Source organism: Desmodus rotundus, chromosome 2, assembly GCF_022682495.2.
Source record: "Desmodus rotundus isolate HL8 chromosome 2, HLdesRot8A.1, whole genome shotgun sequence".
Lineage (NCBI taxonomy): Eukaryota > Metazoa > Chordata > Mammalia > Chiroptera > Phyllostomidae > Desmodus > Desmodus rotundus.
In genome coordinates, this window is record NC_071388.1 from 31,093,928 (window position 1) to 31,118,140 (window position 24,213).

Genomic DNA, 24,213 nt, shown 5'->3' on the forward strand with positions numbered 1-24,213 from the left:
AGGGACCCTTAGATTCTCAGCCAGACAGTTCCCAGCAGATGACTTTGAACTAGGTTCTTAAGCTCTCTGAGCTCCAGTTTCCTCATCTGTGAAACAGGAATCGTACTTCCTGCATGCAGACCTACTGTGACGATTAACCAAGGTACTGAATATACATTCCTGGCAAGACATTGACCTGACAGGCAGCTTTCAAATGAATAATTCATTTTATTTGTTCTGCACAAAACTAAGAATGTTTGATGGTCACTATCTGAAAATAAAAGCATGAGTGTGCCTATTCTCTGAACAGACTTTAACGGTCTGAGATTTTCAGAGCTCTCAACAGTTATACTAGATGTCTCATGTTTTCAAAGGTCTGAGCTCTTTTTGTTTTGTTTTGTTTTTTTGGTTTTCAAAGCCACGCACTTGCTCAAGAAACATCTCTAACTTCTATTTTGGAAAAGTTTCCACTTTTGGATAGCCTACAATAGATTTCTGTTATGTTCTAATTTTTCTGTTAGCATAGTGTTTGCTCATGTACATATACACACGTGTGTACACATATACACACATGCTATTCCTTAAATATTACCATAAAAATTCTAAAACACTTTTCATGTGTAGAACTTTTACCAAATATTTCCCAAAAGGTATTTGGACTTTTGACCTTCAAGGAAACCCAGTGCAGTAGCGAGAGCGGCAGGTGTTCATTCCTGGTTTCACAGATGAGATTTCTGAGAGGTGCGTGACTTGCCCGGACCTCAGTGCCAATGGAGCCAGAACTCAAACCCAGGCCTTTGGTTTTCAAATCCAGTACTGTCTTCACCGTGTCTCCCTGCCTCCCCACAGGGCCACACAGTGAAGGACTGCTGGCGAAAAGAATGGAAAGGAAAACAGAAACGCAAGGCTTGAAGGCCTTTTTGGAATTCGGAGGGACTGAGTATCAGCAAACAACAGCAATGTCATGCTCAAAGTCTAAGAAGAACTCAGTGCACGGGGAGTATTCAAATTGCTTCAAAATCTATGGGTATATTCTTTAAAACGAAGAAAAAATGTACACATTCCAAATATCCACCTTCTCACGTGTGTTGTCCTTATGTCCCAAATACTAGATTCTTCTTCTTTACGGACTAGATTTATTGCTTAAGCACATTTCCTGAGTACTTCTTCCAGTATGCACCTTCTATTTAAAAAATCAATCTTTATACTCCATATATTTAATTCCTACATAACTGACATTTAGAAAGGATGTGAGGAAGTTTAGGTACTTGGCATTGTGGCTAAGAATAAATAAATAAACGAATAAAGAAAATTTGTCTGGATCTATTTCCATGTGTCATATTTATTTATTTTTCAGGCCTTGTTAAAACCTCTACAACAGGCCTAAATCAGCATAACAAAATTCTAAAACAATTGGCATTATATTTAAGAAGCAAAAAATATGTTCATAATTGGTATCCTACCAGAGAACTTATCATATGAAAATACCACCTTTCACATTCCAACTCTGTGTGTACATATATAAACACACATACAATTTGATCATAAAAATTAAAATACTATTTATTACTTACATAAGTGAGAAGTAGAAAATTTTCAACGAAATTGAAATAATTGAAGAAATTATAGATCAAACCTGGTGACATATGAAGCAACTGCCAAATGATCATTTTGAAGAATTTGTAGCAATATGCAGAAATACTTTATTTTGCCACAGCAAAGAAAGAAAACACAAAATTAAGTCTATTCTCTTTTCATAACCCTAAAAATGATCATTTGCACATGGACAAAGACATGAAAGGATCATAGAAAGTTTGAAGTGTTTGTTTCTTCTCCCTTGTGGATCAGTGAACAGTACTGGTGTTGTTAAAACAAAAACTCCTTTCACATGCACAATGTCAGATCAAGCAGAAAACCAGTCAGGTGCTCTGTCCCGACTAAATCGCGGGCCGAGGGCGTGGGGGAGATACCAAGGATGTGCAGTGCTGCGTGTGAGCACTGGCTTCATACCACGTGAGAAAGTTCAGAATGAAGAGCAGGAGATACCCCAACTCCTTATGGGCCAAAGGCTATCCCCGCGTCATCTCAAAACAACATCAACATTCTCCATGTTCTGTGTATCCAGTAGGGCATCAAGGCCCCAGACATCCTATCTTTAAATCATTGGATCCCAAAGAAAAACTAAAATTGCATGAGAAGGGAAAACACCACACAGTGGGAAAAATAACCATTTTTGTAAGTCTTTATTTTTTAGTTGCTCCTCCCATAGTAATGCACTGAAAGGCATAACAGTTTATATTGTACAAAGCATTTGAAGAAAGTACCTCAACTTGCCGATTATTTCAAAATGAGATTACAAACAAAAAGAAAAACAAATCTGGTTCCTCGATAAAGGGCAAAATAACTGGATACAGTCTGTTATTTACGTCTCTCTTTTAACAGAAGGTCTGGAACACTTCATTTTACAAATAGGATTAACATGAACATAACATCGCACGAGCTTGCAGACGACCAGCATAAAATATGGGGTACAGTTTTTAATCAGAAGAATCATGCTTTCATGAAAGAAATTATAATCATTTATACAATCGAATCAATTTCAGTATTACAAAAACTAAGTTGCATCTATTCGTATTTAGCTCATTAAGAAGGAAAACAAAACAACAACAACAACAAAAGGAATGTTAAGAAAAGCCAAACACCATTGGGCACTCCCCTCCACAGGTCGGGTCACCTTGGTCCTTTGAGATTTGGAAAGGGGTGTGCCTCCGATGTCAGAAAGTAGTGGCTGACTGGAACAGTGCTATTTTAATCAACAAACAATAGTTTGCCAACAAATAAATACATGATACACGCAACACACAAAAAAATTAAACATTAAAAAACAGTGACATGATTGTCTAAAATAAAGATGTTATTACAAGGATTTGGCAAACATTTATTAGTGTAGTAGTGGTACAGTGATACTGGTGATGAACAGGTTACTTCACTGACTTAACCTCTGTGAGCATTGAACATCCATAGTTTACAATATACACATACCCTTTCTCCCTCATTTTAAACAATGTACTTAAGAAGGCAAAAGTTAATGGGAAACAATACTCCCTGTTATCAGTTTCTATAATAATCGAGTGTGCATTTCATCCAACTACTTCCATCTTCAAAGGGTTAAATTACATAAAACTTTGATAACAAAGAAAAAAATTAAATCTGTAATTAAAAGCAACTGTTCCCAATCATGTGTCAGGTGATCTTGTACAAAAGAGAACTCAGTTTCTATGGAGTGTCCGTTCCTACCAATGCTGCCCTCTCAACTGCCCCGCCCCCACCCGCTCCCGAGGGCGGGGAGAGCTGGAAGATGCCTTTTCCCCAGCAAGCGTTTCATATTCATGCTATCACTTTACGTCGCATCGATCCTCCAGAAGTCAGCAGCTGCCTTTGCTGTGCAAAACAAAATATCGAGAATAAATAGTTTCTTTTTTCTTTCTTTCTTTTGCTTTCTTTCTTTTTTTTTTAATCATTCAGTTTAAGGTCACCAGACTTTAAATGAGTGACCCTTCGGGTTTCTAAGGCATTCTGCTCAGCAGTCTTTTAAATAGTTCTACATGAAAGAGCCGTGCTACTGTTGGACTTGGTCCCACTCTGGTCAACCTCGGTAATGTCATACATGGCTTATGGACTGGATGGCACTGGATTCCGCGGCAGCCCTTGCCATACTGTGCCAGACGTTGGAAGAACTGTGGGATGTAGAATGGAGGGACTCCTTCTCAGACAACGACAACATCATAGCGTATGCCTGGGTAAAAAGGAGACACTCAGTAAATGGCATATGAAAAACATCAATTGTAATCTGAAGAACACTACTGGCGAATGTTAGAAAGAGAAGGGCTTCTGAGTCAAAGTGTCCCTCATGGGTGTGTGTGACGTGTGGGACATGTGTGTGTGTGTGTGTGTGTGTTATAATGTGGATTCACTGCTGGCCTTCAGTCCTAGGCACCAAATCAGTGACATGGTCTACAGAACAAAACACTGATTAGCCTACCCAAAGTGTCAGCAGTGCCTCCATTAAGAAACAGGAGTCACCTCCCTCCAGCCCCTGGCAATGACAAATAAATCATGTATCCACTACTCATGCACACCTTCCATTCACCCAAAATATCACACTGTGCTTATGACGGAAACTGCAAATACAAATAAGATATAGATCTACTTTGACAGCACTGTGGTCTACCGGGGAAAAACGTCCAATGGGCTCCTGCGCTTTATAATTGAGAGCACTGACGGTGAAATGACTTGTCCAAGAGCACTCAACTAGTTAGTGGAGGAGGCATAATTAAAACTTATTTCTGCCCAACTTTTAATCCAGTGTTCTTTTTCCAGTTCCCTTCCATGATTGAAATATTCAATGCTGACACCCAACGACCTTGAAAGTTGAGATAGATCAAGTCAGCTCTACCAAAAAATAAAACCAAACGCCAGACTCCACCGCATGCTGACTCCCTGTGCTGCGGTGTCTGAGAGCAGGAGGTGCAGGGAGGGGCTCTGGGAGGAAGTGCTCTTTCTTCCCTATTATCTTGTCACATTCTAAATGACTGTGCAGCGAATCCCCCACTTGCTGCCAAGTAAAATGTTCAAATGAAATGTTTGGTCTTGACTTGGGAGTGAACTTTTCACTGTTGATTTGCTATTGTTGGTCTCATCCATTGCTAAACTGGCTTGTCAAATGCTGCTGAAGTGGAATCATTAAAGTCCTGCCAAAGACATTCCACTGTCTGTAAACAAAGACAAAATGCCTCTGTTGTTAAGCAGAATTTCATCTCTGGGAGTCACGCTGAGACATGTGGCTGGTCTGTGGTTTCTTCCTTAATCATGGCATTCAGTTAGAAACTCTGCCCTCGCAGGCTGATTTTGATTTGCTGGGTCATTGCTCTAAATGTACACACTTGACTTTTATGTATGCAGTTCGCCTTCTGGACCTCAGTGGATATATAACAAATATTTCTTAAACTTCCACTCTATTCCAGGCACTGTGCTAGGACCCAAGGAACCAAGGGTAAATAAGATAGAGTCCCCATCCTTGGTATAAAGTATGGGTGAAATATGCATAGAAATTAAACTATTTATTCTAATTATGCTCCCACTTTTAGAGATCAAGAAAAAAACTATGATGAAATGGTTTTTAACAAAACCCATTCTGATATTTGGAAAACTGAAAGGGGGTACAGAGAAAACTTGGGAATCCTGAGTTTTAGTCCTAGCTTCTAACCTCAACTAGCTGTGTGACCTTTGGCAAGCTTCTTAACCTTTCAAGGTCACTTTTCTCACATAAAATAGGGATAAATAATAACAAAAAGCCTCAAGGGTTGTGGAGGAATTATAAGCACTAACTTACATATAGTGCTTAGCTCAGTGTAGCTATAATCATGAAATTATTTTCGTAAGATTAGGTTTTGCAGAGAAGATTACAGATAGAATGTAGCTACTAGTGTGTTGGCCAATTACTTGGGATTCAATCACTATAAAAATCACAAAGTAAATACATAAATGTTTCAAGTAAAGCATCTAAATCTATTCATATTATAGAAAATGGCAAACAATATCTGCCTTTTGGTACTCAAAAGAAATAAACATTTTCATGCACGAGGATAAGTTTCCAGCACATAACTGAAAGTTAACAATAATTGAATAAGTGGATAGAGTCTCATGAATGAAAGTCAGTTTGCAAAAAGGCCTGACCATTTTCAAGCTGATAAATATGACATTATCAAGTAACAATATGAATATGAGCCAGGATTGCAAAATGCTATTATTTCTTGTGATGGTAATTGTTAGTTCAGCTGAGCAGGGACTTTATGTCAAAAAGCTGGTTCTAGCCCTGGCTGGTGTGGCTCAGTGGTTGAGTGCCAGCCTAAGAATCAGAGGGTCACTAGTTTGATTCCCAGTCTAGGGCACAGGCCTGGGTTGTGGGCCAGGTCCCCAGTGGGGGGCACACAAGAGGCAACCACACATTGACATTTCTCTCCCTCTCTTTCTATCTCCTTTCCCCTCTGTCCAAAAAGAAATAAATAAAACCTACTTAAATAAAGCTGGTACTAAAATGTATCATATCAATTTTCTCTAGGTTTTCAGGTCCTTCTGCTTTCTATTCATTTCTGACAGTTTAAGGAATTTTTAGGTATTGTGTTTTATAATGAAAAGTATTTTGGTGGAATACCATATTTTTCAGACTATAAGATGTACTCTTTCCCCAAATTTGGGAGGAAAATGGGGGTGCATCTTATAGGCCAAATGTAGCTTACCTGGCTCGCTGGGGGCGGGGGGCGGTGGGGGCAGGGGGACAGGGGGGCGATGGCAGTGGAGCGGGGTCACAGGAGGCAGGAGCAGGACCCTGACCACATTTATTGCTTCAAATTTTTTTTTCCTATTTTCTTCCTCTAAAACCTAGGTGTGTCAATGGTCCAGTGCGTCATATAGTCCGAAAAATACGGTAATTATTAAGAATTAAAAAAGAAAGAAAACCAGGATCTCCCAGTATCTCTGATCAATGAGGATGGAAGAATGGCCAATCAAGAGTTTAAAAATATACTGGCCACCTCTTACGGCTGCCTCTAAGTGAAAATGAGGTATCTACTCTGACTAGTTTTTTTTTTAATGTTAGAAACGGAGCAATTCACTTTTATCCCATTGACTCATACAGCAGGAAGGGATCTTAGATATCTTCTCCACTCAGCCACTTTCCAGTGAGAAAACGGTACCCACAGTCATGACGTGATGTTCTCGAGTTTACAGAGCGTGGCAACTCCAGTGTTGGGGCTGGGTGCTTTTACTTCAATTTAGAAAGAACATTTATTTTGCCTATTACCATACATGTTATCTTAGAGTTTTTACTGAATTGAATTATATTTAAAAACTTATATTATCTCACTGGCAAAATATTTTCCCTGTCTTAATGGAGATATGACCACATATGCACTGAGACCAGCCCAAAACATCTCAGACAAATAGGAAATCATTTCCAAATGTACGAGTCAATGTGGTCACGTGGTTTAATATATCAAGCCATCTTCAAAATGGACTAAGGAATCAGCCAATCAGACCAAAATTACCAATGAATATGATTATAAGAGGAAGTTTCTTTTTTTTAAATGAATCTGAAAAAAAAATCTGGTTGAATGTGGATGTCATGCAGAAAGCACCGACTTCCTTTTTCTGTGATAAAAGAACTGAGGCTCTTTTAATTGGTATTAATGGATCCTTAAATAGATTTATTTTAGTTACCACAGTGTTGATAGAATGCTGTAGAACCCAATGAACTTGGGCACCACCCATTAATTAATTCAGTAAAAATTGATACATTTTACTGACACATCTGCCTTGAAATCGCTGCATGTTTTTGGTAATTCACTTCATCTCTGATTTTCAGTTTACTCCTAAAATCTATAATTAAATGACTTGTAAATAAACAATATAAAGTAAGGGACAAAAAAAAAGAGAAGGCAGAATTCACTTTCCAGAAATCTTAAACTGTAATTAATTTGACAAAAGTTACAGACACAAAACAGTTAGAAAATATTTCTGATATAATACGTAGGTAGGTGCAAGCAAACACTTTGGACTGTCGATATAGGAGTCAGGGAACTGCAAGATAAGGGAGTGGTTTATAGAATAGGGTTTGTCCCAGTGTTTCTGTGCAGAATGCAGCCATATGAATTGTGGAATTGGTGAGCTATTTCGTATTCAGTCATAGAAAGTAAGGATTTGAACATTCTGAGTAAAGCATCTGAACCTGTGCAGATTCTAGAATACTGCGAACATAGGATAGCTGCCTTTTGGCATCAAAGGCACAATGTCACCATGATGCTATACTGCTGGAAAATATATACCTGTGATTTGGACTTTCTGTGTAACGGCTGTTTAAGTTCCTCTGGCACATGGGAAGTACTAAAAGAAGAGAGCTCAGCTTCAGTATATTGATTATCTTCCATTTTCCTCATTTTGAGGCTATCTGTGAAGTGCCTTATATGATCTAGAGCAGAAAGTCCAATTTTGTATTCTTCCTCTTTATACCTAAAATGAACCAATGGGAAAGCACAGAGGATTTTTTTTTCTTCTTCAGTTTATTATGCAACCAAATCACTTTTCATTTGAATCTATACAGTTGTCGAGTGTTATATTTGCAGTATAAAGTAGCATGCATCAAGTATTGGGTGCTTTAAAAGGTTTACAAATATTATATCTTAAAATATACTTCTTTCAAGATTTTTCATAACTAAAACAAGCATATATTTGAGATAAAGAAGTGAAGTCAATGACATGTGAAATCAGCAATGCAGTAGAGACAGAATTCATGCGCTTATCATTTCTAGTTATGATAACATTTAGACAGCACCCACTATCCATATGAAAGTATAATACTCTCATCAATTTAACTATTTGGTTAATTTTTCCATGAAAAAATCTATTGTCTATATAGATCACATATATATCAAGTGAAGGGAAATTTATCTCAATAATATTTGACTAATAACACACCAGATTATTGAATGAATTAGGTAATGTTGAAATCTTTTTTCTTTGAGATTTTTAGGTAGAGTCTAAATAAATGACTGTGCATTTGTGTAATTTTTATGTACACTTCCTACCTGAGGTTAACCAGACTTCCACAAACACCGATTTATACACATGTGCTTGTGGGTTCTGTTGATGGCCGGCCACCTTATTTTTATCTATTTAAACTTAAGCCACTGTGTGTACTTCGCTAATTCAAATTCAATTTTTGTGATTTATCACCCGCAAATTGCTCATCACCTGAAATACTGCTCTACTAAAAAAGCAAAGCAGAAGAATTACAACCGTATGTATCTGCCCTTGCTTATTTGCTGTCACCCGAGGCACTTACCTCACCGGGGACGTCTTGCAACCCATATCCAGCACGCTGGTTTCTTCGTAGTCATCCTCAGGGTTTCCTTCATGTAAATTACTCATCACTGGTTCCTTTCCTGTTTTTCCAGTAATATCGTTGTCTTCGTCCTCCTCATCTAACAACACCTCGTCTTCCACTTCTTCATCATCCAGTAAATCTGAATTTTGACTGGTCACTAAAGCCTTTTCATCCTTAAAGTGACTACCATTCATTCTTTCAAAAGCATACAAAAGAAAAGGTCCAGTTATTGGTTGCATGTTTAAACATGCATTTAGCTTTATTATCATGTCTCCCTAACAACAGTTTAGATTTTTAACACTTCTATAGCAATTTTTGATTGTTTATGCTTTATGGTAACCATGGGAAAATAATGTAACCTGACCAATAAAAAATGAAGAAGAAAATAATTGTGTGATTATTCAGATGATAAATGCAGCCTCCAGTAGAACTGTACGCACAATCTCAGTCTCCTATCCTTTATCAGGCCTTTGCCTGATGAGGATACTGTGACACAGGATGTCAGAAGCACACCATGTTTTCTGTACATAATGCTACTGGACCACTATGTAAGTACCCACCATTTAAATGAATAGATTTCTGGAAAACTCATATCCCGGTGCAACATTGACAAAACCTTCAACACACATGCCTAAAGTGAATCTGAGAGTTCAAAAAAATATTAAGGTAGCTGCCAAGGACCAACCAGCATTAGACGTTTCTAGGTGACACTGGTGGCTATATGCCACTTAGACATCTGAAACTTGGAATCGATTGAGGGCTCAGCCATAGATACCACTTTCAAGTTATCCTTGATGGCCTAAGTGTAAAAAATGTTCCTTTATCCCACGATAACATTGGGGTGGGAAATGATCTAAAAATGTAATTGGACAAATACCTTTTGAAACTTCCTCAGCAAGCATGTCAAATATAATGATAAAAAGACTATTATATTTTAAATGTCATTTGTAATTTTTTAGTTTGTGGTTACAAGGACTGCAATATGTGACTCAAAAGTTTAATTATAAAAAGAGTTTAATCACATGGACATCCTAATTTAACACATCTGAGAGCATTTATGAAACTAGGATAAACTTTCAGGCTTTAAAGTAAACATTAAAACATGTGTAAATTAAATTTCATGCTAAGATTTAGAAGTTGAAATGGAGTTGCAGAATAATTGTAAAAGTTTGGAACCAGAGAATATCTTCGTCCAACCATCTTCCTTCAAAGGTGTATGATCAGGGAAGTTAAGACACTCGCCCACTTTCAGAAAGCTTGTTGGCAGTTAAAACCTAGTAGGAATCCTTATGTCCTGATTCCTGGGCCATTCAGAATCTTCCCATTTTGTCTTGTTTCTTTACTTATTTACTAATTCAGAAAACCTGCTGAGACTGTTATTTTTATAGTCATGTGCAATTTCACATTTAATGTAACTATTTTTCAGATTATGGAAAATCAGGTACCAGTGATAAACCCATCACTCTCCCACATTAAAAAAAAAATTCCCCAGGATGAAAAACATAGTTAAATAAAACAATCTTGGGTGTGAGAGATGCACATAGTAAAAACCCACTTAGCCAGCAAGTCACATCATCATTAAGTTTTTTATACAACCAGTCTCTTAACCTCTTTTATCAAAGAATGACAAAAACATATTTTGCACAGGCATAAATTATTAGTTTCCAGTTACACTGACAACTTGCTGGCTTAAATGAATCAAAATTGTTATTTAAAAAATGAAAGAAAAGGTAAAAGAACAAAAGAGTGCATGGATGAAAACCAAAAGTAACAAAGGCAACATGATTAAGAAAACCTATTTGTTAATTATGCTTTCAAATGCGGCAATTTGGGGGGGGATAAATTATTCATCAAAAGTAGTCTGATAGGAGATGAGGGGAAAGTTAGATGACTCAACCTTCTTCCTTCTCCGCTGTTTAGACATGTTGAAGCCAGATGTTGCAGCTATAAGGTTCACAACTCTCCAATTAAGGGCTAGAAAATCTGAATAGGCAACTTAGAACCCAAATGATGTCTTTTGATAATGTGAATATCATTATCAAAGTGTAAGACTGTTATCTTTCTTACTTACTGTCACTACTTTGTATTTCTGATTATCTTCCTCATTCTCTCTCTCTCTCTCTCTCTCTCTCTCTCTCTCTCTCACACACACACACACACACACACACCAATGGTGAGCAGAGGGAAAAATAAATCCAACTGCACTTTTTAGAGGCTGGAAAGGGCCATGCAATAGCAGATCCCTCCTTTTTTCCTCTCCTTTGATACACACTTATATACAAGTTGAAGGACAGAAGTGGTTATGTATTTCTATGTTACCTTGGGAAATAATGTTTATTTGAAGCTTGCCTTAATAGAAAAGTTATCTAAAATAATTAACTCTGATTTTTAATAGCATCAAAAATAGAGAACACTAACAATAATTCTTATGTAATGAAAATAATGGTGTTTTTATTAACTGATTCCATATTACTTTAAAATGTACAATGTAGCATTTTAATTTAATAGGCCATTGAATGGTTATGTTTAGAATAATCTAGTTCTCAATATCAGTTATTTATTTATAATGTACAGATAAGAAAAATCCAGGGGTTTTGGTAAAATAATGTGTCATTAACATCATATAAAATGAAAACACTAGATCAGCGTTATTGTGCCCAGCAGCATTCAAGGTCTGTCTTCATGAATTAACCTGTGTGCATGATGTTGAAGACAACCTGAGGAACCCAGGGCACCGGTACTGAAAGTGAGGGCGACCACACCCACTGAAACAAACGCGCCAGAATCACATGAGCATCCACTGGCCAGCATAGAAGGTAGTGATGGGACCTTATTAAGAAGTCTCAAGTGGATATACCCATTGACATTATACACATATGTACAGATAATTAAATACAGATCTATAATTCATACGTATAGTCATAGAGTATAGTCATATATTACCTGTAATATATACAACATATGATATATAATAGTAACTACTGCTGACCGGTGATTCTAATGAACCCCCCTTGTGTTGTTCCCTTCTATACTTGGCAAGTTTTGATAAAGTATTTTAATTAGTATCAGGAGAGGCAGAACAGACTGGTGATAAAAGCCTGGGGCCTGGAGCCAGAGAGCCCAGGTTAAATCCCATTTATCACATAGGTGACCTCTGGCAAGTTTTCTCACCCCCAATACCTCCATTCCTTCAAACATAAAATGGCATAATAATGGTTGATATCTCTTAGGTTACTAAGATAATTAAATGAATTAATACATGCAAAGTGCTTAGAAGAGCATTTAGTATTTAATCCCTAAATAAATACCTGCCATTGGTGATAGGAGCAATAGTATCACAAAAGCAAACGCAGAAAATGTATCTGAAAACCTATTCATTTCAGAAATCATAGAGTTCACAAACCAGCTTTACCTCTCCTCTGTGTTCCTGGGAGACTGGCTGCTGTGGTTGCTGTTCCCAATGAAATTTCTGATTTCTGTGAAGTAAGCATCTTCTTTGTCGTCCAGGATCGCACCTGTACTTTCCAGTTCAGAATGAGGCGACGATGTTGCCGTACCTGAGGGGAGAGGGGGCCTTATGTGAAACACACTATTATTTATATGGCAACTTATTTTAAATCACATTCCTTGTTCATTTGATCAGTGTTGTTTCCTGAAACAGGCTTTTATGAATATTAATAATCCTAATTTATCATAATACACACGCCAATGAAAGTCCCTTGGAACCATGATGTGCAGTCTCCCAAAGATGTTATTTCTCCCACTAGCTTCCTCTTATTCCCTCTGGGACGGGAAGGTTTTGTTCATTCAGTGAGGAGAGAGGGTGAGGCGGTTTATAGAGAGGTCTGAAATGGATTGGGCCGGAGAAACTGCCCAGGTCTGGTTGCTGTCAATATGTACTTATTGCTCCTGTGCGAAAGCACGTTGCCCCCAAAACTGAAAACATGCTGAAGATTCTGCATTCTGACGTGGTGGGCTAAGCCACGGGTAGACCGTGCACAGTAGTTAAGAGGACATTATTGGAGGGCCTTCACCTTCTTTACCTAAAAAAAATTAGAATCATAATACCTGCATGATCGGATTGTTGCAAGGTTCCCATAAATTTACAGCATTATAAACACTTTATATGTGGTCACACTTTAACATCCACTCCGTGCTGTGTATGTTGCCCACAGAATATACAATTTAACAGCTCATCACAATAGTCTAGATGCAAAACCAAGAGGTTAGAACTTCCCTCAGTTTCATAAACTTCTCATCTGGGTCAACAAATAAGTGTTCATCTATGACACATTATATTTTTAACTTATCTAACTTATTTCTCAAATAATTATAACTAGAAAATTGTAATAGTATACTGCAAGGGAGCACAGCATTAGAAAGTATAGCCGGTTTTGCATATTGGATTAGACTTCTGTCTCTAAAATCTGATGTTTTTAAACCACGATCCTTAGATCTTTGGCCTTGAGGGAAATGAACAGTGTATAGCTCTAAGCAGAAGTCCTCCAAGGTCATGAGCAGTGTGCCCATACAATGGAGGAAGGGGTCATTAAAAAGACATTCTTTAAGTAAAGATTTATACTTTGTATACGTCTAACTTTTTTCTGTTCGTAAAACCTCTTTTCCTGACCTTCACGCTCATCCCTTCCTGCCACCCCCAAGTTACTTTCTAAATTCTCTAGAAACAAATTGTGGCCGCACAGCATGGCTTCCGACACATATGCCAGCAGGTAAACGCTAGTTAATGGCTAATTATCTATCAGAAGCCAAAGGCAAGAAAACCCACCATCTCTTCTGCTAACCATGCGCTGACAGGTCTGGGGTAAGGGAAGTTTCCTATCTAAAAAGCCTTAAATTATTAAAAACTTAATTCTACATCAGAATTTGTGAACAAAACCACACTCCACTGTCATTTGCTGTGGGTTACTCTGATCACGCCCATAATCTTCTATCACTAATCTCTAAAAAAAAGTCCCCCTGGAGAGGTTTTCTAAACTCCAGACGTTCTGCAAAAGCAGCCATGGTATTTCGGTCAATATGCAGAACTTGGTATTCTGGCACCGCACTCTGGAAAGCCTGCCGCTCCTGGGGACCACATTCTGTGTGAATGGGTAGAGAGACTGTGCCCTGTGATTTGGGAAATCCTGATTTACGTCTCCTGTGAGTTTGGGTCACAGTCCTCTTTGAGATTGCCCACTGAGATGAGTCCAGGAGAATAAAAGATAATTCAAATAAGGCTCTAAGATCTCAAAATCACTCTAAAGTCTCAAGGAAAACACACTGCAAATTTTCACAATAGGATCTGATTCAAGAGTGAAAGTGAAGTGAAATGAGAAAAGCAAGATAATCTTTTCAATTAAAAAAAAAAGTCCTCTCCTCAACACACAGCCGGTCACTTACCAGACATGTTGCCATTCTCATGCTTCTTGAGGTGTCTGTCTAGGTTGGTTTGCTGACCGAAACACCTGTCACATAAGTGACACTTGAAGGGCTTCTCCTTGTTGTGGATGTTGCGGACATGCCGCTGCAAGTTGGAAGATATGCTAAACGACCTGTCGCAGTATTTGCATCTGAAAAATAAACACCGAGGAGGTTTGTAGGCAAATCCAAAGGTATTTCTGAAGACCGGAAACCTGATATCCAAAAATTATCACCTATAAAACAACACGTTAGAGAGAAGGCACAAGCCAGAACACCATTCACACAGTCAACATTTCAATTCCAATGGACTGATTGTTTTAAAGATTTTCATGACTTTACAATATTGTACAAAAATGATAATACAATATTGGTGATCTGACTGCTCCTGAATTTATTAGGGTGATCAATTCTAATATTTTAAATAAACCTCATAAAATTAAGAACATTAAGAAATAGTGGTATTGTTTTATCTTCTGAGGACAATAAAATTAAATCCATTATAAACAAACAGGAAACAAATTCACAAATTCTTCAGATAAAGTGAAAAGATCATTTTTATTACAAATGTCAGTCTAATTAAATTCTTTCTTAATAAATTTACTTTCTCAATTGCTAATCCTAAAGGAAATTCATTTATCTTCTCCAAAAATAACAATAAACATTCCAAACTCTGAAAACTGAAAAAAATGTGAATAGTTTAGTTTGATATCAAAAATACTGATTTTTACAGTCTGTAGTGATTGGGACCCCTGAATATTTTTGCTAACTTTTAAACTGTTACAAAAGAAAGGAAGAGTGTCAGCAATTCTCCTTTTGAAAGAAGAACAAAGGTCTTCCTTCATTAACCTTGCCTCTCCGCACCCCCAATTTTCCATCTCTATTTTTGTTAAAAAGTGTGTGGCAGTTCCGAACCTCGTCAGTTTTTCAGGAAAGCATTTACTATTAGTTAGCTAATATTCTGAAGTTCTCCTGTAGACATAAAGTGAAAATGTAACCCCCTCCTACCCAGCTCTCATCACTGAGGAAGAAAAGTGGTAATTTATGGAGTATTTCTCTAACATCTTAAAGTAAAGATTGCATATTTGTTTATGCATTTTTGTAAGTGTATTGCTTGAACAAAAAAAAAAAATAAATCAACTTTCTCCAGATAACTTTTAAGGGGAATTTTCTAACTTAGCATCCTGAAAATTCTTAACTCATTCCTCCAGTGTGAAGAGCCCTTCTCCTCCCACTTCGGAGTGCAGACGCAGTGGTTCAAGTGCTCTCCATATATAAGCATCCACGTATGTGTGGAGCCATGGCCTTCCCTGCAACAACTTTGTCAGCCTCCAGGGCTCACTGCACAGAATCATGCACAAGGAGCACAGCTGTACTGAGCAGAACCACCTAGGAAATACTGATAGAGGAAGCTTATGCTCCCATAAAACTCTTCAGAAAAATTTCCACTCAAAACAGTCCCTACACAAATTGTGAGGAAGAGAGTAGATTTTGACATGCTTCCAACTTTCTGCCTGTGTGAAAAGGGACTTTTCCAGATCTAATAAACATCATCCCCTCTAATATAAATAAAATTGGCCAATAAGGATAGTAATTATCTGTTACTTTGTATCTTTCCTTTGCTAATGTCTTGACCAAAACGTTTAGTGCTCTGAAATAAAAAATCATTCCATTCTACTCCAATAATTAGTAGGTGGTTAAGTGCCTAAGTTTTAGAAATACTTAAAATGAACACGTAACACAATTATGAGCAGTACACTGTTAACGATGTGGATGTAAACAGGGGTCACGGGAGCCTTTGGGATCCTGGTATGAGATGAAATCCCTGGTTGCGGGAGCCCCAGGCCTGCCTTTTAATTCTGGAGCTATCAGCACTGAACACTAGAGGAGGCGATTAGGATCTGAGGATCCGAATTTGTTCGCTTGTGAAACAGAGGAGCTGGGGGGATAATTAAGATCTCCAGTTATGCCAACATTTTGGTTTGTGTTTTAAAAAGCACACAGACGATAATGGCACAACACATGGGTAGAATAACACCACGGAACTGAGGTAAAAGGGAAGAGTGAAGTGAGCCCAATATCACAGTTGCTGACCAAACCTTCGGCCATGACAAAATGTCAGTGTGGAAATCTTCCCTTTCACTTAAACAGAATGCCTGCAATCTAAAATTTTCTCAAAAAGGAAGATCACTTAAAACTTTCCACTTTTGCATCTCTCTGAGACTTATTATATCAAGTGCATCCTATCATATATGAAGTAAAACTATCACTTATGATTAGTGATTTATAAAACCTGTAGGAATGCAAAGAATCTCAGAAAACACTTTATTATTTTCTAAGTTTAAGTCCCTCTAGTTTTCTCCTAAATTTTCCATTATCTTCAAATAAGCATTGGTCTGCCCATTTTCTTATTCTTGTATGGAAAAAGTCTTTGAAACCTAATAAATAATTTATTTATTTTAATGAAAAAGTGAACATTCAGACAAAAATAATTTTACACATATGCAACACATAAGAATTTCAAAGCAGGGTAAAATTACAATATTACTTAAGATAAATAACATTCATTCTTTGAAGAAATATTTATGAGTACCTAATACTATGTGCAAAGCATGGCACATTAAACGATGTAGATTGTATTTTAAAACTGGAAGGGAGAATGCTGATTATTTTCGTTCTTTCGTAAACAGTAATATTAAAATTAGATACATGCCCATGTGTCATGTGGCTGATCTTGGCATTTAACAGAATAAGCTAAGAGGTACTTTAGAAATTGGTGGTGGAAGTGCCCCTCTTCCTATAATATATTCTATTTTACATGTTCTACCCCCGGTTCCACATTTTTTTCCTCCCAGGTTTAAGGCTTATTCCTTTAACCTCCTGCTGAGACCTGTGGACTCTAACTCAACTGTATGGGGAAACCAAAGGAATATACCTGTTAACTCCTAGCAGAGAGTTAAGGTTTGGAAAAGGAGCTGCAGTGTTGTGATTATTGTCGATTAAAAGAACGTTAATTATTGAGAAAAGAGAGAACTAAAATTAATTTTTTAATGGCTAACCTTTTTTTAACACTTCTTCTATATTAGACACTGCTAGAACTTTTAAACTGAGGTGTCAGAAGCTGTGATTAAAGAAATTAGGACTCTTCTAATTTTTATCCTAGCCATTAATTAATTCTTCTTTGACTCAAAATTGAACAGATACATACATTCAGACATGCCCAAAAGTAGTTTCCTTTAAAATTGTGGCGATGAGTGCACTTGAATTATTACAATCCTTATCAAGATAATTAGTAAAAAGCCATCGTCAAACCTGTAAGGCTGTTCTCCTGTGTGGGTTCGCAAGTGCCGAGTTAGGTTCGCAGACCTTGGGAAAATCTTGCCACAGTATCTGTTACGAAAAGATGTTTATGAGAGAAAGTCAGCACAATTGATTTTATTTCACTCGAGCTACATAGAAGCCAGATGCTAATTCCTGATTTAATTAATTTTGCATGGAACTCACATGCCTTTGGTATTTCAAATTTGCAACAAAGCCATTCGACAGATATAAATAACTCTACAAATGAAGGCTGCGTTATGAGAGCTGGTTGAATTGGATCATGCATAAGCAAGCGGTTTATGAGCACACACGTTAGTTTTGATGACCCCCATAAGCCTTTTTTATTAACTCTGTATCTTTATGCTCTCCAAATGGAACCAGACAAGAGGCTTAAAAAAATGACAAGAGTCTGTGATTCTGGGTGGATGTAAACAGATTTCAAATGTTTCAAGTCATTTTACATGTTAACCATAGTGACAACTCTCTGTACAGTGAGCGGTATCAGATCAGACAGGATTCTAAGACCTCATCCATCAAGGTATGGTCCTGTGAAATCTTTTCTAGAAACAGAGTGACACGTTTTCCAAAGAGCAGATACATTGATTTGCCTGAGTCAGATACCACACATTTCTGAAGACAATTCAGAAATTATAAGCATGATTTATTTTGTTTTAAAAAAAGAGAAAACAGAAACAACACACAAGCTGTCTTGCACTACTGATGAGCAACAAGAAACTTATTCACTAGCTTTCTTCACTGATCGACCTCATTCGTCCTTCATTCGTGACCTTATTTGTCAACGCCATGACGATTAATAAATGTACGCTTAAGGACAGTAGTATTATACTTTAGAGTGAAAATAATTAACTGTGAAAGAAAATTCATAAATATCAAAGTGAAACAAGTAGATAATATTTGGACTGTTTCCAACCTCATTTCTCACAACCAAATGGCTTGTGTTAAAATTCTCATTTAATAGTAAGTTTTTAAAACCACTGTTTTTATATCTCACTAAATAAAGAGTACTTTGAAGTGTCTGAGATCTATCATGGTTGCTATTAATCATCCAATCACGAATAATTTCCAAAACAAACAGCAGGAGGGCCTTTGAAATCAGAGGGGAGGTTTGCGGAAAGCCAGCCATAATTAACTTTGCAGTTACCTGCAGGTATAGCGTTCTTTTCCTTTCCGCAGGAGGTTCTCCGGAAGGGCGCTGGGAGGCGCTCTGAAGTTGAACATGGAGGGGACTGACTGGAGAAGGTCACTGGCCTCAGGCTTCAGCGCACTGAAGCTCTCTAGCTTCTCTGCCATGTTTTCAATGGCTGACATCTAAAAAGCAAAAGTGCAAGACCATAAAGGGCCTGTGGAACATCCCTTCTTCTGTAATAGTCCCTACCAAACCAACATCACCATTAATTTAAAAAAAAAAAAAGCAGCATCAAATCTGCTGAATGAAATGGTCTGTAGAAAGAGGTCATCGTGTCTCAATATTAAACAAACAAGAGAATTCAGTGATTTGGGGAATAAAAAAGGTTAGAAAGCTCATAAAATGCTGGGTATAGTTTTTCATAAGACCTTGGTTAGAGCATTTTATAATAATCTGATATACAATTGAGCAATGCAATATATGAGATAATAAAGCTAAATTAGATTTTTATTAAATTAAGCGAGAGCATTGGTATTTATGTCATGGATACTGACAGTTAACTGAAAATTATAAGGAAAGAAAGGTCTTGTATGCCTGCCTAGTTAATAAAAACCATAGGAAGCATGGAGTCTCATGAAAAGAACTCACAAAGTGAAAAACATCATGTTCCAAAGTTATAGCTTAAACCAAAAGTGCATAATACAGAAAGAAAAATTAAATGGGTAAGAGGTGTTTTGCCTAGGAGTATGTTTATTAATACATGAATATACTAAATTTTAAGTGAATCATGTACAAAGAATTCTGATGAAATACTAATTTGGACAAAGATGGAGTGGGAAGATCAGTTCATAACACTGTATCCTCATACAACATAACTTGGCATGGCTGTTATAAGGGGAGCAATTAGTGTAACCACACTCTTAGAGAATATTCTCGAAAGGAAAACTATGCTGCCTAATTCTTCCTTCCCCTCAAACAAACTAATTTATTTTGCTTATACTCTCCAAGTTTTCGTCCACCTTCACATGTATTTGACAGAGTCACAATCAGAGGGTGACATTTACCTTTAATGTTACTTGATACTTAATGTCCACAGTTAGAGGAGCTATCCCTTTTCCTTCACCACTCTCAAAATGTTAAGTTTCCTCGGTGCTTACATTTTATTTGGAAGCTGCTTACTACTGAATTTTTAAGTAGAAAAAGCAAACTTTCAGGCCGTCTTGTTAAATCAACTCTCCCGTTATTTATTTGGTTCTCAGGGCATTATGCCACTGGAGAGCTCAGAGAGCTGTTAAAAAGGGTTCGCACTCTATATGCACTCTGTGTTTCTCACAGAGCTGGGGTGGTAGACCAGAAGACTCCACGCAAGGATTCAAAATGGTAACAACTGCACATTCAAGCAACTGTTCAACACAGGAGGATGGTTCTTTTGCTGATGAGATGGCGGGACAGAGTTGGAGGCCTAATTTATAAATTCAGGTTAAAAATAAAAGGCAATACTTCCGACTCAAAAGGAAAATTAACAAAATGATACATTCCATGGACAGGCAGCTGGACAGAATACCATTGACTTCTTAAACTAGAGCAAAACCTTCACAGAATGGCCTGGACATGATTCTCTTCTTACAAAGGGAAAATTTTTATGATTGATTCTTCAAATGACTATTCACGTCGTAGTTAGCTCTCTTTCTTCTTTTCCCTTTATCCTGGAGCCTGCCCTCGCGTTTCATGCCGGGACTCCTAATGTGAGCTACAAATTGCAATGTACAGGGTACCACTGCCAATTTGCCAAATGTCTTTCATCAAACACGGTGCAAAAAAAATCTCAGAGGAAAGTCAAGATACATTTACTTGTCAGACAACAAATGTGAATGCATTGGGAGGCGGTAGGGGCTATAAGCTCAGGGGTTTGATTCATAATCACTCAGCTGCTAAAACATTCTCCACAGATGCAAGCGGACAGCACATTTGTCACCATGAAGGATTTTGACAGGTACTGATCACAGGGCAGAGATATGGAATGATGATGCTGCTCAGCCCGCTTGGCGGAAACTCTGTCCCTGCAGAATACGCTCATTATCCCCCTCAGCTGGAGCATTAGCATTTTCCTATTACTTGGGATTTTATTTATTAAAAATCAATCCAGAAATATTTTATGATACTATTTTATTTGCATTTATTCCTTCTAATTGTTCCTTGTAGAAAATCATTTTGATATTCCATCCTCCATGGAATAAATTGTCTGAGTGAAAAATGACCTCTAGCCTTCAAGCTGATTAGCAGTAACAAGCCAGGGTAAGGGTCATAATCGCATATATTTATTGGGCAGAATAGTAAGTGCATGGGTGATGATTATAAATGTTTTATTTATGTACATTTAATATCTGAGTAAAGTTTCATTATCTAGTGGTTTTAAATCATTTGAGTGTCCGCCCTGCCGACACACTCAGATTCCTGTGGCAATACATCTTATAGGCACACTTTCCCTTTTATATGGAAAATAGCTTACTCATGACTATTATTATTCTCTGCTTTCATCTCTAGCTCATATAAACTACAAGTCCTTCAAGTTATTTAAGAGCAATTGGCTGTTGAGAAATGTGTCTTGCTTTAGTAGCTGCTAATAGCTCCTTTTGAAGAAAGATCACTGTGATTACTTTACCTCAAACTGTTTCCATTTGGGGAAACCATCAAGCAACAAGAAAATATATTATGGGCTTGATGACTAAATAATGACATTCTTAAAGATAATAGGGGTTACCCAAGTGCCTCTCTTATAAACCACCCCCACCTTGGGCTTCTGGTATCAAAAGAAAAGAGGATTAAATTGGAGTGCAGAAATGGGGGAGAAGATGGGAAGTGAGCTGAGGGGAGCTACTGACACCACGCACACATACCACCACCACCTTCTGTCCAGCTAGCTACAACGGAAGCAACATAAAGGCCATATTGAACCCTTCATAAGAGTTGCTCTTATACCACATGACCTCAGCTAAAAAGAATAAATTCCCCCATTAGAACAGATAGAAGTGACTTAAACATTTGCCAACTGGGGTAGATTAGCAGTTCTGTGACCAACCTCAGCCCTAATCAATATCTTGAATTACGGTGGTGGATTAAGATGAGCTTTATCTAGTGTGTAAGATCAAAACTCCAACTGTCTCTGGCTATCTGGTCCTCATGAAATAACATTCATTTTACGTAAGTTTTGACATTCATTTTAAAGTCTGACTTGGTAATTTTTTTTAATTAATTTGGATAAATGGAATAGAATCAAGCTACATATTTTTTCAGTTATGAAAAATCCAATGAAAAAGGCAATTTGTAGTACTATGAATAAGAAATTTGCTGACAATGGGGAAAATAAAGGAGGAAAAGTTAGATCATAGATTTTAGAAATGTATTGCTCTGTGTCCTATTAATGTCATAAGCTAATCTCTGATCAGTAAATGAAAGGTTTTTTATGGAACAGTAATTTTTATTTATATATATATAATAGTTGTTGATGGTATCTGCAGCCAGATGTCAGGAAGAGGAAGTCATTTCACCCCCTTCCAGTCCCCAAGAGGCTATTAACTTTATAATGACGCAAACTAATATTTAGACACAACTCCCTAGCTTCTACCAAAACAAAACAAAAAAAATGTAGTTACATCTCTATTCAAAGAGTTAGTATTTTTAAAAACATTTCAGCAGGCAAGATATCATCAACTGGGTCCTAAGCACTTAGCCTAACATTTATGATCTGGCAGCCAATAATTGATGGCATAAAGAAGTTTCTCATTAAAACTATTATAGTGGCAGCCTGATTATATGAAATGATATGTCCAATGGCACCATAAATTACGTGACCTAATGTTTCACAAATTAGATTACACATGCCTTTATCATAAAATAACTAACTTTTCATAACTAAAACTTATGATGGGAAAGTTTGTAGATTTGGTAGTTTTCTATATTTATTCCCTTGATAATCTTGAGAAGTCTCAAAGTTAGAGCTATTTGGAGGGGAAGTAAATGTTCACATTTTATCATTATGTCACTCTATGTATCACATTCAGCAATCATAGTCATGGAATCACTTAAGAGTTTTTACCACTAAAAATAAAATCATGTATCTTTAATATTTCCCGTTCATATCCATGTCTGATATCACACATACAAGTCACAGCTCTGAAAAACCGATGAATGGGATGAAAAATCGGTGGAATGGGAGTGCTTCCAAAGAACTGCAATGGCAGTCGCGATACCGGTGTATTAGCAGCAAATGGGGTCTAACTTAAAATCTGATACTGGCCTTGAAGTCATAGAACCATTGGTCATTTATGGAGGGGATGGCACCTTATGCTTGGAGTACCAACGTCGCTAACGGGGAGTAACACTCTCCTTGGAAAGTGAGGAGCGTGAGGCACAACACTGAGGACATGAGCTCTGCCGGGAAAGGCAGGTGAGGAATACAGGGAACACAGGCCAGGACAGCGAAAGAGCAGCCCCTTCCCTGCACCACTTTGCCTGAGGGTGTCTGTCTCTCTCTTCTCCAGTACTTTTGAAATAAGTGAACTTAATTCTTAAAAGTCTATAGGGACGAGAAAAATCTTAATTGATCACATATTCCACAGAAGAAAAAACTGGAGGAGTTTCTGATAAAGGAAAACCAACATCAGATATGAGAAATAGGTAAGTTCTGCAGTGCTCCAACTTAAAATACTTTACATATAATTATATGTGGTGACTAAAGGAAAATTGAACTGTATTCCAAAATTGTACCTATACCTCAAAATCAGTACATTTTGACTGAAAAAGAAAATGAGTAAGTAAAAGCACATATGCTTAGAGGAAATTTTATAATATATGTTATGTATGTAAATTTCCATTGACCCAAGGTTTATTTGGGAGTGAGACGTGAATAAGCACTATTTTTTATTTTGAACTGACAATTGACTATATCTAAAAATAGTAACTGAAAGCTAAGGAAGTGACACCCAATGCTAAATGATCCATTCACTAGCTAGATGAGGATTTATAAATATTGAGTCTTATCTCTCCACAGAGGTAGCAGCAAGTTCTGCCCTGGGATGTATGCATATAAATTCCAATGTCAGCTTGTATCTACACATAAGTTTAAGTTTTATCCTTTTGAAGCTTTTATCAACAGCATCTTTAACATGCTGACATAGGCTTCCCCAAATAATGGTTGTTTTCCACTTAGTGACCCATCTCAAAGCCTCTTTTAATAACATGCTTCCAAGTGCCCAAAAAGTGTTCTACATCAAGGTATAATTATGTGGAATGGGTCAGATTTATAGAGCAAACTTCTTTCTATAAACAATTTATAAGCACACTAAATGCTCAATTATAACTGAAAATATTTTGCAGCTTCACAAGCTGAAAAACTATCTTCGGAAGC

General features: G+C 37.2%; 1 protein-coding gene across 24 annotated transcripts in view; it reads right to left on the reverse strand.

Annotated features, from left to right (window-relative positions):
• Window positions 1–2,205: 2,205 nt before the first annotated feature.
• The window catches only part of MECOM (MDS1 and EVI1 complex locus), a 550,490-nt gene continuing 528,482 nt past the window's right edge, over window positions 2,206–24,213 (reverse strand). For 23 of the 24 annotated variants that reach the window (XM_045197712.3, XM_045197723.3, XM_045197715.3 and 20 more), the window contains 7 exons: window positions 18,822–18,988; window positions 17,651–17,728; window positions 14,321–14,490; window positions 12,333–12,477; window positions 8,879–9,115; window positions 7,863–8,046; window positions 2,206–3,775 (listed from right to left, as the gene is read on the reverse strand). In XM_045197712.3, the coding sequence (XP_045053647.2) occupies window positions 3,641–3,775; window positions 7,863–8,046; window positions 8,879–9,115; window positions 12,333–12,477; window positions 14,321–14,490; window positions 17,651–17,728; window positions 18,822–18,988 (1,116 nt within the window). In that variant the 3' untranslated portion in view covers window positions 2,206–3,640. The remainder of the gene's footprint in view (window positions 3,776–7,862; window positions 8,047–8,878; window positions 9,116–12,332; window positions 12,478–14,320; window positions 14,491–17,650; window positions 17,729–18,821; window positions 18,989–24,213) is intronic. The other variant, XM_045197727.3, reaches the window with a different exon arrangement.